Here is an 18,897-nt window from a genome sequence, read left to right on the forward strand (position 1 = left end):
TTTTAATATGCTATTTCTTTGAAGTTATTTGTTTTCCTGCCTTAGAGTTTTAAAAATTAAAAATGCTCACATTCCCCCTTCCTAATAGGAGATATAGATATGCAGGAGGTAGGCATGCAGGAGGTAGGCATGCAAGAGGAAGGCATGCAAGAGATAAGCATGCAGGAAGTAGGCATGCAGGAGGTAGGCATGCAGGAGGTAGGCATGCAAGGGGTAGGCATGTAAGAGGAAGGCATGCAGGAGGGAGGCATGCAGGAAGTAGGCATGCAGGAGGGAGGCATGCAGGAAGTAGGCATGCAGGAGGGAGGCATGCAGGAAGTAGGCATGCAGGAGGGAGGCATGCAGGAGGGAGGCATGCAGGAAGTAGGCATGCAGAAGTTAGGCATGCAGGAGGGAGGCATGCAGGAGGTAGGCATGCAGGAGGGAGGCATTCAGGAGGTAGGTATGCAGGAGGGAGGCATGCAGGAGATAGGCATGCAGGAAGTAGGCATGCAGTATCCAGGTCCAACTCCCGCCAGTCTCTGGAGGCAGCTGAACCCCATACAATCAGCTTTGTGGAGTGGCCCGTGCATTTGTTCTGTGTCCCTTATATGAAAATGTTTTAAAGAAAGCAAGAACTGGAGGGATTATTTATCAATTAAGAGTGCTTTCTGCTCTTGCAGAGGATGTGAATTTAGTTTCCAGCACTCACATTAAAGGCTCACACCTGCCTGTAACTCCATCTGCGGTGAATTCTGGTTTCGGAGGGACCTGCATGCCCGTGCACACATCTGTATGTAGACACACACACATATGCACACAATTAAAAATAAAATCTCATTAAAAAGAAAAGGGAGAGATTATGACTGAAACCTGTTATTGAGATTGATGGTAAAGTTTACAGGCCAGATGTGTTCCCTAATCCAGAAGTGTCGGGGGAGACTGCCAGTTGGTTGAATTTCACTTCATTACTTTGGCATGGTTCTCATCTGAAACCCCAGAATTACTGATGGCCAAAAGTGTCCAGCAATGCCCCTCAGAGATCTCTCAGTTGTCAGTCAAGTGCTAGAGAACGTAGTTTTCCATTTTCTCATTTTAGCCGTCATCTTCCCCAGAACAGTTATCTGGAGAATCCTTATCTGAGCGACCGGATATTACTGTTGTTTTGTGACAGCCTTCCTCCATCAGTGAGGATGCACTTGTGGCCTCTGTCTTCTTGACCTTGCTGAAGCCCTTGACAGGGCATGTCAGTCATGAGCTTCATCCTGTGGACCACATGGACCTTTTAAGTCCCTCTAGCTGCTATGGCTGTGACTTCACCCCATCCTGTCCTATAGCCTCTGTCTCGGCGATGATTATTATCCCTTTCAGATGGGGTTTTTCACACCAAGCCGAACTCCAATCTAAAAGTTCACCAAATGATCTTCCCTTCTGAGAAGCCCTCGCAAATGCTCCATTCCACGTCAGTCCCCACTGACTTCCTTGTCTCCTTCTTTTCTTGAGTCTGTAACATGAGGGCACACACTTACCTGCTTGCCTGACATCTGATTTCCATATATTCTAATGTTGTTCCCCCACCTGAAGAATCACTTGGGGGGCAAGGGGGAGGGAGGGAGTCACATGACCTTCTCCATGTAATGGTTCCCCTGCTTTTACTTCGAGCTGAACGTCATTTTGTGAGTTCCCCTTACGTCACAGTCACACTTTTCCACTGTTTGTCACCTGTCCCTACAGCCTAGGCCTGGCTCAGCACCACCTTCTCTTTCTGGGCTTTTATTTTGCTTGCATAGCTTCCTATATCAGGGGTTGAGATTTCTAGGAATGCTTTCAAGGTATAGATACCACTCACTTTAGTATCTCTAGTTGGTTTCATGAACTTCCTATTTCCTACAAATGGTCTTTTTTTCTGACATTACTCTTATATGCATTATTTTTATTTCATGACTCAGTTTAAGCACCTTTCCACATGACTGTTTTTCTGCCATGCATACTGTTATGATAATATTCAAGTTTTTCTGTAGTTGTTTTTTTCTAGTGCTTTAAACATGTTATTTAACCTGATAAAAATATAATCACTTAAAATAGCATTAAATTATTGTTGACATGACTTTAGGATCCTACTAATGATGGTCAGAAATCCCAAATAAAACTTTTATTTGAATTCATTTAAAAGTAAGGATTTATATATAAAGAAGTGGGATTCTTTTTCTGTTTGGTTTGGAACTGTCCATTTTATATTACTTTTATTTTATCAATGCATTGTATGTTCCTTTTTCTTTTTTTTTTTAAACCCAATTGCTTCAAGTCCCTTAGGTTTTACCTAATATTATTGAAATTGTGAAGATTCATTTGTAATGGCATTGCCTTGTGTTATTGTCTGTTTTACTTTTCTATAGGAATCGAAATATAGGGCCTTAGGAACTACGTGATTGAGTGACAATTCAATTTTCATTTTCAACATTGCATAATTCCATATTTATTTTATCTATGGAAATGTTATGGTCTTTTCTTGACAAATAGACCTGTGAATTTTATGAAGGAAATCAGTAAAAATTTGAGAATTTTTTTTTTCAAGGCAGGGTTTTTCTATGCAGCTTTAGCTGTCCTAGAACTCATTCTGTAGCCCAGGCTGGCCTTAAACTTAAGAGATCCACCTGTCTCTGCCTCCTAAGTGCTGGGATTAGAGGCATACACCACCACTGCCTGGCTATGATCTATGTTTTGTAATGATTGCCAAGAAATTAATTTTAAAAACTGCATAGAAACAACTCTGCTAATAAATTTCTTCAAAATAGTTTAAATCAAAACTTTGGTTCCTTAATTTTCCCTTAGGGTGGTAGCAGAGCCTCTTACATGTTTCTATGCATGGGAATAATTACTGGGATAATCCTTCCAAGCACCACTGACTTCTGCAAATCCCTTGAATTTTAAACACCTTCAGGACTTACAACAGTCCAGGAGATAAAATTACTCTTTATGGTTTAGAAAATGTGAGAGATTCCACTTTAAGCAGTACATTTTATAAATTCTTTTTAACTAGCTTTTTAATGTATGTTCTTTAGCTATAATTTTCTTCCCATACCAAAGAAAATATTAAAAAAATGAAATCAGCCTTCAGACCATCTTTTCCCTGAACAATGGTAACCGTTAATTGCTGTGGAGAGTGTGGATGTTGTCTAACATGCTCACAGTTACACTGCTGTGTAGAGTGTAGACACGGTCTCACATGTTCACAGTGACACAGCTGTGTAGCGTGTAGACACTGTCTAACATGCTCACAGTGACACAGCTGTGTAGCGTGTAGACACTGTCTAACATGCTCACAGTAACACTGCTGTGTAGAGTGTAGACACTGTCTAACATGCTCACAGTTACATTGCTGTGTAGAGTGTAGACACTGTCTAACATGCTCACGGTTACATTGCTGTGTAGCATGTAGACACTGTCTAACATGCTCACGGTTACACTGCTGTGTAGAGTGTAGACACGGTCTAACATGTTCACAGTTACATTGCTTTGTAGAGTGTAGACATGGTCTAACATGCTCACAGTTACATTGCTGTTTAGAGTGTAGACACTGTCTAACATGCTCACGGTAACACTGCTGTGTAGAATGTAGACACTGTCTAACATGCTCATGGTTACACTGCTGTGTAGAGTATAGACGTGGTCTAACATGCTCATGGTTACATTGCTGTGTAGAGTGTAGACAGTCTAACATGCTCACAGTTACATTGCTGTGTAGAGTGTAGACACGGTCTAACATGCTCACAGTAACAGCTGGTGTAGAGTGTAGACACTGTCTAACATGCTCACAGTAACACTGCTGTGTAGAGTGTAGACACTGTCTAACATGCTCACAGTTACACTGCTGTGTAGAGTGTAGACACTGTCTAACATGCTCACAGTAACACTGCTGTGTAGAGTGTAGACACTGTCTAACATGCTCACAGTTACACTGCTGTGTAGAGTGTAGACACTGTCTAACATGCTCACAGTTACACTGCTGTGTAGAGTGTAGACACTGTCTAACATGCTCACAGTAACACTGCTGTGTAGAGTGTAGACACTGTCTAACATGCTCACAGTTACACTGCTGTGTAGAGTGTAGACACTGTCTAACATGCTCACGGTTACACTGCTGTGTAGAGTGTAGACACTGTCTAACATGCTCACGGTTACACTGCTGTGCAGACTGTAGACACTGTCTAACATGCTCATGGTTACATTGCTGTGTAGAGTGTAGACACGGTCTAACATGCTCACGGTTACATTGCTGTGTAGAGTGTAGACACTGTCTAACATGCTCACGGTTACACTGCTGTGCAGACTGTAGACACTGTCTAACATGCTCACAGTTACACTGCTGTGTAGAGTGTAGACACTGTCTAACATGCTCACAGTTACGCTGCTGTGTAGAGTGTAGACACGGTCTAACATGCTCATAGTTACACTGCTGTGTAGACTGTAGACACTGTCTAACATGCTCACAGTTACACTGCTGTGTAGAGTGTAGACACTGTCTAACATGCTCACAGTAACACTGCTGTGTAGAGTGTAGACACTGTCTAACATGCTCACAGTTACACTGCTGTGTAGAGTGTAGACACGGTCTAACATGCTCACAGTTACATTGCTGTGTAGACTGTAGACACTGTCTAACATGCTCACAGTTACACTGCTGTGTAGAGTGTAGACACTGTCTAACATGCTCACAGTAACACTGCTGTGTAGAGTGTAGACACTGTCTAACATGCTCACAGTTACACTACTGTGTAGAGTGTAGACACTGTCTAACATGCTCACAGTTACATTGCTGTGTAGAGTGTAGACACGGTCTCACATGTTCACAGTGACACAGCTGTGTAGAGTGTAGACACTGTCTAACATGCTCACAGTTACACTGCTGTGTAGAGTGTAGACACGGTCTCACATGTTCACAGTGACACAGCTGTGTAGAGTGTAGACACTGTCTAACATGCTCACAGTTACATTGCTGTGTAGAGTGTAGACGTGGTCTAACATGCTCATGGTTACATTGCTGTGTAGAGTGTAGACGTGGTCTAACATGCTCATGGTTACATTGCTGTGTAGACTGTAGACACGGTCTAACATGCTCACAGTTACATTGCTGTGTAGAGTGTAGACACTGTCTAACATGCTCACAGTTACATTGCTGTGTAGAGTGTAGACACGGTCTCACATGTTCACAGTGACACAGCTGTGTAGAGTGTAGACACTGTCTAACATGCTCACAGTAGCACTGCTGTGTAGAGTGTAGATGCTGTCTAACATGCTGAGCAGATGCTGGTGCCTGGAAATCTTCTTTCCTCTCACTTACTGTCTGTATGTGTAAGTGCATTTCATGTTATTTGTGTTTTGCATTCACATTGTGGTTTTGACATGTTACAATGTTTGTTCCATTTTCCAGATCATTCCTTCATTCAGTTTCTGGATGCAACACAAACACTTAAGTGTTTACTTCAACAAAACCTAAACACAAGGACAGAGGAACTCTGCCGGTCTGGGGCGCCGTGTGATTAGGGTGGCCACACCTGAGGTCATGAAATGGCATAGGACTCCCCCTCCATTGTTGCTTTCCCTTGAAACCAAAGATTTTTTACCTCTTTCCTTATAAAGAAATGTGTGGGGAAAGATGGTGATTTGGTTCCCAGGGACAGAAACAGGAACCCAGACCCTGCAGTCCTAGTAATGGGGAAATAATTTTTAAAGAAAGCCGTCAAGTTAGACATCGAGGTGTTTCTTTCCAATTTTAGATGGAGATGTAACAGTTAACTTTGAAAATTCAAACGGGCACATGATACACATCGGAGAGGAATCTACCCAAGAGGAGAATGTAGGGAAACCCGAAGAAGGGAATGGCTCTATGTGTGAGGAAACACCACCTCGGGAGGAAAAGGCAGAAGATAAGAAAGGTAAAATAAAGAGAATCCTGTATTGTCTCCTGTAGCGCAGCCCAGCATTGAGTAAAACCAGGAGCCTACAGAGAGGAGGCTTGCAAACTGGGAGAAGAGAGGAAAGGAAGCCAGGAAAGAAAGGCAGCGTGGCCTCCTCAGGTGGACACATCTGTTTATAACTACACCGTCTCCTTTTGCGTTAGTGAGGAGAGCTAATTAATGGTACTGATCACACGGATTGGACCCTTTGGGCATTACATTCACCTGGAAATGATCTTTTCTTCTTAAAAGCTTTCCCTCAAGGTGAAAAACACAAGCAGTTAGAAAGGTGTTTTCACCTGTAGCTAGCCATGGGAGCCTCTCAACAGGGGCCATGGGTTCTTCAGTCTGGACCCCCTCTCTGACAGCAGGAAGTAGCTAATGCATCCATACACCCAAGTATTATAAGTTCTAGACATTTCTAAGCTACACCAAGGAGTTCCATAAGGAGCCGTGATTTCCAAGCCACTTTCTCTGTGATCTATCGATGAGTCTGGAAGTTTCAGAATATGCCAGAAGCAATGACACTATTCCCATAAAGGATTCTCTGAAAACTTTGGTTTCTAGAGTGTGCTCAGAGTCAGATACTGTAAATACCTGTCTAATGGGGTCCTCCAGAATGTTCGTGAATACCTAACGGTGGATCCACCATGCAAGCCTTGATACTTAAAGTAAACCTTGAGCTGATATCCTATAGGGAAAGGGTTAGCCAAAAAAATCTGACTAGATGTCAACATGTGCATAGGAAGGAATCTTCAGGAAATAGGATATTTCTCGCTTTCTATAAGGTTTATCTCTGAGTTGGTTGGTAACATTTGTCAGTCTCTCTTGGATTGTGTAGATATTTTGAGAACTCTTAGAAGTTCCTTTAAGTGAATTTCTTCTCTTGATTCAAATCCTCCTGCAGACAAGAGGGAAGGGGGGCTTTTTATTTAGTTAACCTATTAATGTGAAGTCATCTTCAGAAAAATGAAATGCTGTGATCATGTGCATATACAGTAATGAGCCTTCAAAAGCTTCAGTAAGCTATTGGAAATTTATTAATTTGCTGTCCTCAGATATTAAACCCAGTACTTATGGGACTTTCCTTAATTGATCCCAGTGAAAGCCTCTAGTTAAGTTTATTAACACTGTTGATAAGAGATTAGCTTGTACTTTTAATGATAACGTTTCAGAAACAAAATGAGAGAGCAGACAGATTTTAAAGCCATCCAGTTGCAAGGAGTGAGTTTGGTTGGGAAGGGGACCAGTACCTGATTTTATTTTCTTTCATTCCAACTCTCCTGTCTCAACAAACTGTCAAACTTCATGTCCATCTGTCCTTTGTCCCTAGTCCCTGTGAGTGTCATTCCACTCAGTGACTGGTCAGACTTGAAAGGAAGTGCTTCCTTATCAGCATGAGAACGCGTTGCCGACAGGGTTATGTTAGTTAAACTGGCAGGCCTTGGTGTTCTACAGAAAAGACGGCAGATCTTGTAGGTCAGCGAATGGCTGAGAGAGTTTGTCTTTTTATCCCTCAAATTAGGACGTTTAGTTCTTTCTAGGCAAGGAAGTTACACGATAGCATCAGTACATGAGGAGATGGAGATGCCAAGAGTGCTAGTGGGCCATGATGCGGCTGCTGTAGCTCCTTCTCGTGTGGACAGAGCCCATGTGGAGCCGTCCCACTAACCAAGAGAGAAGTAAGAGTGGAAGCCATTTTCTGAAGCTAAAAAGATTGTCGCTCATGAGTAATATCACAGAGAATTAGGTTAAAAAGAAATTGCTTATCAATAAAGGCATGAATTTCTTTTTAATCTAAAAAAAAAAAAAACAAAACAGCCCAATTCACTTTTGCCTCTGTCTAAGAAAATAGTCAAAAGCAAAGCGCATGTCAGGTGCTATCCACCACCCTGGCTCTGTGGATGGCTTTGGTTCAGGCTATGTGGGTATTTCTGGGATTTTGAAGGATCCTGATTCTACAGTTGGTATAGTGACCTTGGGCCTTTTATGGCAACATTGAACTTCTTCCTCAAGGTCTCCTGGGCTCTTGGGCTCCTATTAATCTTTTTCAGTAGATGTCCTTAGATATATGAGACACAAACTGTGGTCTGCATTCTGTTCCAACATAACAACATGCAATCTGAAATTGTTCTACATTGTTTCCATGGTGTGATTGTAGAAGGCCTTTAGTGAAGGGACAGTGCTCAACACTTGGTTCCTTCATGAACAGTCCTAAAAGACTAGCATGAGCAAAACTCAAGCAGAGGCCACAAAGAGAATGAATGGGGGCCTCTGTCCAAAAGCAGATCCCCCTAAGAGAACAGGTGGCTAACAAGCAATAGTCATGAAATGCAGAGTTCTGAGCAGGTCACAGTACCAAAGCCAGGGAACTCTCAGTGGAGACCAGAGTTGTTCCTCTGTGCAGCATCTTTCCAAACCAAGTCCTAGGGGAGACAGAAAGGAGACAGGCAGGTAGAAGAGAGGAATTGGAACCGAAATGCATCCCAGACCAGGTGCAGGACACATGTGGTCCTGGATTGCTCTAACTGTTGACCTCAGCCCTTTACATAGAGAGCCAAGCCTGGAAGTGGACAGCTTGTTTCCCAGACGGCTATTGTGAAGCCTCATGTCCTTCCAAAGCCAGAATGAACAGACAGCTCTCTCATAACATCCCCTTAAAAGGACAATGTTCCATTACACTACCATCAATTTGTACAAAGCCTTTGAATCATATGTTCACAGTCAAAAATATAACCTAATTCATTACCACCCACATACAAGTAAAGAGTGTTTACTGATTAATACTATCAGCCAGTCACATTCATTGAACAGACATGACTTTTAAGGCATTGTACTTGATTAGATACAAATTTTCAGATAGAAGGCAATTGTAATCTAGTTAGAAAAACATACTCTTTATATAGTCACGTGAACATGCATACAACTTTTAAGAATCATTAGTGTGGCAGGCATTTACAGAGCACTGTCATTGTAGAGTTGGGAGGCTAAAGAGGAATGTTCCATGGTTTCCAAAGAACTGCTAGGGTTTGTGTGTGGTGTATCCACCCCTGGTAGTAATTGGCAGTTTCAACTGTCAGAGAGTGAATCCACCTTTTCCCTCTGAGCCCAAAGTTGGACTGTTTTGGAATAGTTTTATTTATTTTATTTATGCTAGGGGTTGAACTCTGGGTCTCACATAGGCTAAACTACATGCCCTGCAACTTTAGCAGAAAGACCCAAAATGTCCCAGTTGGCTTATAATATTAAAAAAAAATCAAGACCCCAAGTGTGCCAATCCCCACTCTCTAGTGGACTGGGCTTGATCTCCATGCAAGGTCATGTGATAGAAACTAAAGTCACAGAGACATCTTTAAAGAGTAGATTCAGGGACTAGGGGTGTGGCTCAGTGGATAAGGTACCTGTTACAGAAAGAAGACTTGAATTAGGACCCCCAGGACCCACGTAAAACCTGGTATGATATTGCATATCTGTGGCTCTAGCATAGCGTGGGGGATATGCAAAGACAGGGAAGATCTCTGGACCTTGCTAGCCAGCTGGTCTGGCCAATATGTGAACTCTGGGTTAAATGGGAGACCATATCTTAAAAGAATAAGGTAGAGAGCAATTGAGCAGACACCTGACATTGGCCTCTGGCCTCTATACATATGTGCACTCACATATATACACTAGATATACATACACACAGTAGATAAAACAGAATACACTTCTCACCTATGTCAAGACTATGCTTAGTGTCATTCAAGAAGTTTGTGTGTTTAGCTATGTGTCTCCTTGCATCTTCCTTAATTCTAATGGGGTTCTGTGGCCACCTGCACCCCTGACTCATATGAGGTGGGTTGCAGGAAGCGCTGTCTGTTGAAGGATAAGACTCTTACATGACCAGGAAGGCAGAGTTACAGAGTTGACCCTCATAGATGTGAAGTGGCTTAAGCTGTAAGGCTGGATACAGAGAGACAGAAGAGGCCAATTTGGGCAGCCATACTTGGCAAAGATCATGGCTAGGGCAAGGACAAGGGGGAACTTTAAAACATAAAGATTTTATTGATTAACTTTTGTAACTGAAATCACTATTTCAGCTAGACATATGGTTTGATTGACAGAGGATGGGGCTTAAGGGGGGAGGGTGGTCCTCACTTCCTGGTGACCAGAATAAGAAACAAAGCGGAAGAAATGGTAATGGAGTATGACATATGCCATGGTTTTCTTGGTCACTCAAACATGGAAAGATCTATTCAGTAAGGGCTGATTAGTGTTGACATCGACTTTAGTTTTTATTATGCTGAATATTAAAAGAGATACCACTTAGTTCTTTGGGCTGGAACCATAATTTATTTCAGCCACTATTGCAAATAATACAGACGTGGGTACATAATCAACTGTCAGCATCCCCAGAGCAATGCTTGTTTCTCCTCCAGCTCTCTTGGGGTCTTCTCTTCTTATATACAATTTCTTTCTGTGAAATTTGTGCTTTGTCTTTTCAAAACTATTATGGAAGGGCACATCATAAGACAAAGTGAATTTTTTTTTTTCATTCTGCACTTTGTGAACCTAAAGCTGTGGCTCTGATTGAAAGGGTGGAAGAAGTCACTGTAGAATTTGAAGCTGCCCTGCCCCGCTGGGGGAACAGTAACAACATCAACAAAAAAAACCACTCTGATGATAGAAAGTGACTGCCAAGTGCATTGTGTCACAAGCCGCCCCCAGAGTCTCCCAGAGTCTAAAACATACATGATTATTTTGGCCACACTAAGACTTCTGGTAGATGGGGGATGAGTTTTCAACACAACCAGGAATGCAGTCGTTACTGCAGCTGTTGGCTTCACTCGTGGCAGTGTGTGTACTACATCCATCTGTCACTCTTGAGGGTCCTTCACTTTTATTAAGTTGGTGATTGCGTTGCATTTCACACTCATTGCCCATGTTGTCATCCAGCAACAACAGAGTGGAGGCTGGAATAAGGATGATAGCTAGTGCCCTTAGACACTGATCCTTTGTGTAATTTCATCCTGCTAACTTGTGTCACCCTTTTATGAAAGGAGTGATTGGTGGACCCCAAGAACCCTCCCAAGTATGTCTTTTAGTTTATGTTCTGCCTCCTCTTGGTGCAGACCCTGTCTGGTTCCCAAATGTCATAAAGCCACCTGTACGTACATGTGCACACACGTCACTGTCATGTCTTGCTCCTTGCTTTTCTATGGCGTATGTCTGTATCAGTCTGCTCTGTTCACTTTCTCATTTGTAGAGAACACTGAAATCCAATCCGAAACACCGGCTGCTCCTGCTCTACCTCCTACAGCTCCTCCTAAGCCCAAACCCAAACCTAAACCCAAAAAATCTCCTGTGCCCCACAAAGGGGCCACTGCTGGGGCCAGCCACAAAGGCAATGAAGTGCCTCCTAATAGAAAAGATGTCAAGGCTCCCAGTAAGCAGGGCCCTACCCTTCCACCTAAGCCAACAAGCCGAAACACAACCCGGGAGGCTGGTGAGTATGCCCTAGTGCATAAGTGGGTAGAGTTCAGGATATCGGGCTCTGGGATGGGGTCTGTAGCTTCTTCTAGGAGTGCGGTCTTTTGTTGTCTTAGGGTGCAATACCAGTGAGTCACAAGAATGCTTTGGTGGCTATCTACCAAGAGCAGTTAACTTTGTTATCTTCGGAGTAACTGTGGGCTGTTAATCTTGGTTTCCACAATCAACACATAAGACTCACTCCTTTAGTGTGTGTGGGAGGGAGGCTGACCTGATTAACTATATCTCGGCCTTCTGCCTATGAGAGTTTATAGCCGGCTTGTTGGTTTTCCTCTTTTAAAATCCCCTAGACTTCCGTGTTACAAATGTGACACAGGTCTTTAACATATTTTCCAGATATAATATCTTCAATTCTTCAATGTCCATAGTCATCGGTCCTCTGGTAAATGAGGAAAGGCTCATATACATTGTCAACAACATCCTCTGTTTCCTACTCCACTTAGCATTATTTTGATGGCTTGAGAGTTGCGTGCTCAGTGCTGCCCTCTCGCTCCCACCCCAGACCATCAGGTCAAAGTGTCCCAGTGTGTTGCAGTTACATGCCGCCATTACAGATCATGAATGGATGTTTGCAACTTCATATATTTTTCAACCTTACATGCAGAGTGCAGATTCCATTCTTCTCAACGGAATAAAGATGCCACCTATGTCATCTAACTTTTAAAAGGACATGAATCAAAATTCCCATGCTCAATGGCTTTTCCCCATTAATGTGTGCATAAAAATTCTTTTGTACTGTAACAAATCTTATTTCCCTTAAAATCAGCAGCGGCTTTCCACAAATTAACTACAAGGATTTGCCTTGGTGTTGATCTTTTTCCTCTTGTAATTTATACTCGTCATACTGAAATTCAAAGAACGGTTTTATTGGCAATGTACAGCTCTCTGAGTAGAAGTAGACCTCACCCTGGGTTCCTCTCTTCCAAGCTTTGATCTGTGGTGCACAAGCCTCTTCTAATCTCTCTAAAGTAAAGTATCTCAGAATGATGAGCCAGCAGTGCCTAGGGGTCATTGCCTTGGGGACTCGGTGTCTTTTCATAGTGAAGTCTGTATGTCCCCCATGGCCTTGCAAAGCCTACTGCGATGTGTGAAGTGAGACAGACACTGAACTACTAAATAAGGAAAATTCCCAAACCATCACTTTGCCCTTGGGAATTGAGACACACTTCCTCCCTCGCTCCTTCTCTAGGTGGCGTGAGCTCACTGTAGACTCAGCTAAGATTCTGGGGAGAAAGCTGGTGATGAACACAAAAACTAGACACAGCATTCACGACAGATCTGCGTTATCTACATATACTTTCTTGAAGATTAAGTATATACTTATGATGTTCCTAAGAGGATGGTAAATTAAAGAACTGTCATCTTATCTCTTGTATTAATGTAAAAGACGCAGGGCCCTTTCTATAAATGAATGTGACTGCCTTCTAGGACTGTCACTGAGAATCAGGGGAGCACTGAGGCTCTTGGTTTTCCATTACATTTCTTGCATTCTGAAAGTAGCCGTCACCTAATTTTTTTCAGCTGAGTGTAGAGGCCCCATTGAACCACCTGTCAGTCTAGAACATCATTAGTTTTGCCAGGATTTTGTCTTTCTCATTGTTGCTACTAACAGTGATTTTTTTTTAACTCAGAAGTGAAATTTCTTTTTTAAAGAAGGTTATTCTCAACAAATCCTTCTCATGTTAGATGAGACTTTTGAAGCAAAGATTACATATTGCCCCATATCTACTTATTATCAACAAAAGGCTAGGATGTTAGCTTTCAAACCTTACAAATATGGTTTGAATTTCCACTCCAGACATTGGAAAAAGATATTTTTCTTTAAAAAAAATTGAAAATTTTCAAAAACATTAAAATTGACACCATTAGAATGGATATAAAGAAGAGATCTGTTTAACTTAATTAGGAAAATAGTTGAACATGTTTAAGCACAAGACCCTTCATGTCTTTGTTATTTAAAAAATCAATTTAGAGTGGGGTTAGATTTTTCTTAATATGGTTAATGAGTTTAACTTGTTAATAAGAGATTATCAGGTTCATTAAGTCTATAGATAAGCCCAGATTTGGCAAAGGGGAAATCCAGCTAATGTGTGTATCTAAAATAGTAATTACCCTAACCAAAGACTCCTTATAAGCCCGAAGCTTGTCACTAAATAAGACTGGCTTCTTTACATGTCAAAATTAATGAAGTCATATGTCTCATTGTCTGTTCCTCTGTTTGTTCTTCATTTCAACTCTCTCATTGACTTCAATAAAGTTGCCTCCAGAGGTAAGTCACTGATACCTGTGTGCTGTATGGGATGGCCTTGGAGTATGAACAAGACATTTATTGATAGTTGGGTCAAAAAGAAACTTTAGCCCCCTCTTAGGAAGGTTCATAATATATAGCACTATGATAGAAGATATATTCAGAGAAAATGCAGATCAGAAAGGCAATGAAACAAATGAGTATTCACATGGGATTTTAAATGGGTATCGTAGGGTGACATAAAGAAAAATTAAAATATGTTCATGTAATTAAAAGAAGAAAAGAAAGGCTATCTAACTTGTCTTCCTGTAGATCACTTAGTTGATGTCAGCTCTGTCCAGAAGTAAGCAAAGGTGCTCTGGCTGCCCTTTGAAGATCTGCCTGGAACATTAAAAAGTAAAAATAGCTGGTTAGTCAAGGAGGTTGGGATTGGAAATTCTGGACGAAGTTGAAGTGGTATGCACTCATGGTCCCAACTTCTCAGGATGTAGAAACAAGTGAATCACTTGAGCCCAGGAGCTCAAGACCAGACTGAGTAACTGATACAGCAAGACCGTCTCAAGGGCATGAGCATGAGGAACCACGCAGACATAGACACACACACACACACACACACACACACACACACACACACACACATACACACATTTGTGCATGCTGGGAGTCATGTTCTTCCTCTTCAGATTATTTAGATTCTACCCATGTAAATACTTTTTTTAACCCCAGCAACCTTTTTTTTCCTTGCATTTTGGTGTTTTGAGGAGGGGTGGCTTTCCGCTGTGACTGTCCCCTCTCTGTTCCCCCTCACTACAGCAGGTGGAAGTATAGGCCAGCAAGACAGACTCCCGTCCCTGGAGCTTTGGGAACAGTTGCCTTGGAGTTTACTACTTTGAAGGTAGTGGGATAAATTAATTTGCTTGTGACCCAGAAAGAGGCTGGCAATATATACCCTGCTTCTTCTGAATATGGGCCACTTCTCCATCACCAGAAAGAAACAAGGAAAGAATGTCATTGTGAAGTGCCCAGTAGTGACTGTCCCCTTCATAGGAAGAAGTGTCTTCTTTAGAGTCTGTAAGAGTGGCTCAGGACAAAGATCAGCTGTCCTGTTTAGCTGTTTCTGGTGAAGATGGAGGAGAGAGCTTCTTGCCCTTTTGTTGTATTTGAATGTCACTTGTTCCTTCTTACATGAGAGACCTGGAGAGGACAGGAAACAAGACTATTATCATTATTGACCAATTTCCTTAACATTCCTTGATTTGATGTATTTTAAAGGGAGCATTTCAAATATCATTGGCAATTGCAACTTGGTCACTTAAAGAGTATTGCATTCTCTGATTTTTAATGCAAAAATCTCTCTGTTTTAGCTGGTTCTTCTCATCCGAAGAAAACAGCTGGCTCCAAAGCATCAACCTCAGCATCTGCCTCCTCCACCTCCTCTCGCCCCAAAGTGTCCAAGGAGTCAGTTGCTAGCAAAACGGGTGTAGTGGGGACCACAAGGGGCAAGAAGAAAATTGGCAAGCAGCCGGCAGCATCCCGACTGTCCTCAGACACCACCACTGCTGACACATCTAGTCTTAAAGGAGAGTCCTCAGATGCCGGGATAGAGAGTCTCAAACAAGAAGAGACTGTTGCTGGAGCCGAGGAGCAGGCCACGGGCAAATCCAAGGCCACTGTCTCTCCACCTCCAGTGGCACTTTCCCCACCCAACCTTCCTCTGCCCCTTAAGGATCAGTGCATTGTTGCCTTGGACACGCCCATGGTCCTGGTCAGTGATGGACCTACCCTGCCTGGCTCTGCCTTAGACCCAAGTCAGCTCCTTTGGACTGAAGAGCAGGCAAACAGAGCCACTCCGTTTTCAAGCGTTGGCTTAAGTGGAGAACATGCACAATGGTGAGTTGGAACACAGACCCTATATTCTAAGTATCACAGGCCACTAGAGTATTTTCTTGGAATAAAGAATCCAGTCTGCTCCTGTCTGTATTAAACCTGCTGGATATTAGATAAGCACTCCCGTAGTCTAATTGTGGCATTCGCATAGGCTGTGTGGAAAATCGCAGTGATGATGCTAACAAATATACTTTAGCTCTAGGCCTTCCAAGGATGTTTAGAGCTTCTGTCAGCATGGCTCATCATTCTTCCTCTTCTACCTAGACATCTTCCTTCTTTTTCCCTCTGGTACCTGTATTAAACCTTTATCATTTGGTCCCAGATCACTCATCCATACTTGCTCAGCTTCATCTCACTTTAACAACCTAGCTGTCTTCCCCAGGAAAAGTAAAACCAGCAGTAAAGGACTCCAAAATTCTGGATCTCCTCATACCAAGACTAGAATGACCCCTTTCTCCCCAATTCTTCACTGAGTCCTAATTTCTTCTGGGACGTCTTCTAATGCTTGTGGACAGACTAGTAGCAACTACTTTACTTAGCAAAGTTTTCCTACATATAAGGTAGAGGTAAACAGCATGTCTTGTTTACCTCTGTGTTCCCAGCAGCTGGTATAGAGTCCAGTGAACCGTAGACCGTCAGTGTATGCTCACTGAATTGTTGCATGACAGTGAGAAAGTGAGTCAAGGTCAGCCTACGTCAGTGACGAAGGTGAGAGGCCTCTGACGATGGATTCCATAGATTCCAATAGAGGCCACGTCATCTTAGTTTTGTTCAAGAAAATAACAAAATGAAAAGCACCAAAGAACGTGGTCTTGCACTTTATGGGCTACTGGCCCATCATTGTCCAGCTGCCCAATCCAGAATCTTAGAGCTTATTAGGAACTTTACCGTCCTTGACCTGTGCCATTCAAACATCCCATAAATTTGCTCTTAAAGGTGAGTTAGACAGGTTAGACCTCCTGCCCCACAGGTATGTGGTGCAAACTAGCAGAGTCTATTATAGATGCAGTCATCAATTCTGCCTAGGGAAGACTCAGCTCGAAAGTCAAACCAATTTTCTATTTCTAAAAATTTGTTTTCAATCTTTGAGTCATTAAATAGGATCCATTTCAAAAATTTGTCATGTTAAGTACTTAAAAATGCTCAGGACATTAATTAGGTTGGCTTTCATCAAGACACTTTTTAATTATTTGATTGTTGATAATATCACCCTTTATTCATTGATTACTTGATCTGTGTGGAGAACCAAGCACTGTCTGGTATCATTTAATTCATGTAAGTTTTCTCTAGAATATACCTACTTTATAGATCTATTTTTTTATTTAAAACCCTGTAGCTGAGAGAGTTCAAATAGTTTGCTTTAGTGGCATTGCCAGGTTAGCAGTGGCTGAGTGAGAGGTCACAGCTAGCACTCCATACCAAACCCCAGACCCGGGGACATTTTCTGTCTTCCAAAATAATTGCATCAACTTTTGATCTTTTTCTTTACTCTAACATTTCATTGGTTTCCTATTTTGATCATTTGGAGAAGTACCACTTGAAGAAAAAGCAAGGGGTGACAAATAAATATCAAATTACAAATTATTTGCCTGACATTTTAGTAAAAGCTCTAACAGGCAGAAGACATTGAGGTAATAATAGGCTACATTTGTTTGTTGTTTGGTTTGGTTTGGTTTTTCTGAAACAAGGTTTCTTTGTGTTACCCTAGTTGTCCTGGAACTAGCTCTGTAGACCAGGCTGACCTTGAACTCACAGAGATCTGCCTGCCTCTGCCTGGGCTTAAAGGCATATACCACCACTGCCTATGCAATGTGCTATCACCAACTATAATAGGCTATCGTTATTGGTCTGTTTGGTGATGCTGTCCCAGACTACCTGAGAGAGGGTAATTTCTAATGAATGTGCATATATTGACTCAGAATTCTAGAGGCTGAGAATTCTATATCAGCATTTAATGAGAAAGTTCTCGCTGCAGAAGGTGGCAGGGCCAAGAAGAGTAAACCAGATACCTCTGTCCCAAGAGCTCTTTCCGTAATGGAATTCAACTATTCATTATGGCTTTTGCCCTCAGGAGGCCTTGCCTTTCAGTGCTAGGGCATAGAAGATGAAGTCCTCGAGACTTGAATTCCAAGGGACACATCCAGTTCCCCCCAGCAGTGTCCTTACTGCTTCAAGCACACAGAACACCTTCCTTTAGCTGCAGCATTGCTTAGCACTACCGTTACTTCCAACCTTCAAAGTGAATGTTTTCTTTTTCAGGGTGTAGCTGGGGTTTGTTTGCTCTGTGCTGGGCCTATGCAGTAAGTAAGCACCAAGGGCATAAATGTGAGCAAAACAAGCTAGTTCCAAATAGTTTATTTTAATCAAAACATTGACCAGCATTCTCAGGAAATATGTGCTGAAGACAAGATCTTAATTTTGGAAAGTAGATGCGGTATATAGATCTGTTTTTGATATTTTGAAGAGAAAGGTAACTTTGGGTAGCTTTAAGTGTCCAGATCCATAGGCAATCTGAATCCCAGTTCATTTCCATGATCATTTCGAGATTGTATAAATTATGCTAAGTACCACACTTTATACTAGGAACTTAATGTCTTAGTTATCCCAGATACAGGGAGAATTTTTAAATAAAGAATTAAACATAAGCGTTCCATTTCCATGCCATGAGTAAAGGGAGTACACTTGAGTCTCCTTCGACATTGAGGCATATATCATATACTTCCATCAGCTAGGGTAACTCTCGAAGTTTCCTAGAAGAACTCGTTTTCTTCTTAGTATATTTAAAAAATTTAAAAAGTGACATTATGATGCATTTTTCAGGGGTAGTTTGGGTTTGCTCTTGACTTAATGAGCCTGGAAAATGTAGTGTCTCAGATTTTCTCCCAAACTCTCCCTCTTTTAAGTGGAATTTTGAATTAGAGTTTCTGGCTCTTACTCAGTTGCTTTCCTTAGAACTTTCCCTTGGTTATATTTAGTCACCCAACGTGTGAAAACTCTGTCATAGTATGAAAAGCCTTCTGTTTGGGGTACAAATATCAAAACTTGAAATAGGGCTGGTGGTTGTATATAAAAATACCTCCCTTTCTTCCTATCTTACAGGCTGCTGTTTAGTAGGTTTTCATGCATTGACAGCTCGATCCATAGCACAGACATCTCTGTAATGTGTGGCAGAAAAGAATTCAACCCATTTGAGGTCATATTTTAAAATGACTTGTGGAGTCCTCTCCACAAAGATTTATGTAATGTTCAATGTTGTCCAGTGTTCTCAGGAACCATAAGGGTTGAGGTGTGAACTGA

At 41.9% G+C, this 18,897-nt stretch overlaps 1 protein-coding gene across 1 annotated transcript in view; it reads left to right on the forward strand.

Moving 5' to 3' along the window:
* Positions 1-18,897, forward strand: part of Phactr2 (phosphatase and actin regulator 2) — a 238,157-nt gene that overhangs the window by 202,368 nt on the left and 16,892 nt on the right. The window contains exons 4-6 of the mRNA XM_036168691.1: positions 5,757-5,915; positions 11,182-11,421; positions 15,078-15,603. Of these exons, the coding sequence (XP_036024584.1) occupies positions 5,757-5,915; positions 11,182-11,421; positions 15,078-15,603 (925 nt within the window). The remainder of the gene's footprint in view (positions 1-5,756; positions 5,916-11,181; positions 11,422-15,077; positions 15,604-18,897) is intronic.

Source organism: Onychomys torridus, chromosome 19 (genome assembly GCF_903995425.1).
Source record: "Onychomys torridus chromosome 19, mOncTor1.1, whole genome shotgun sequence".
Lineage (NCBI taxonomy): Eukaryota > Metazoa > Chordata > Mammalia > Rodentia > Cricetidae > Onychomys > Onychomys torridus.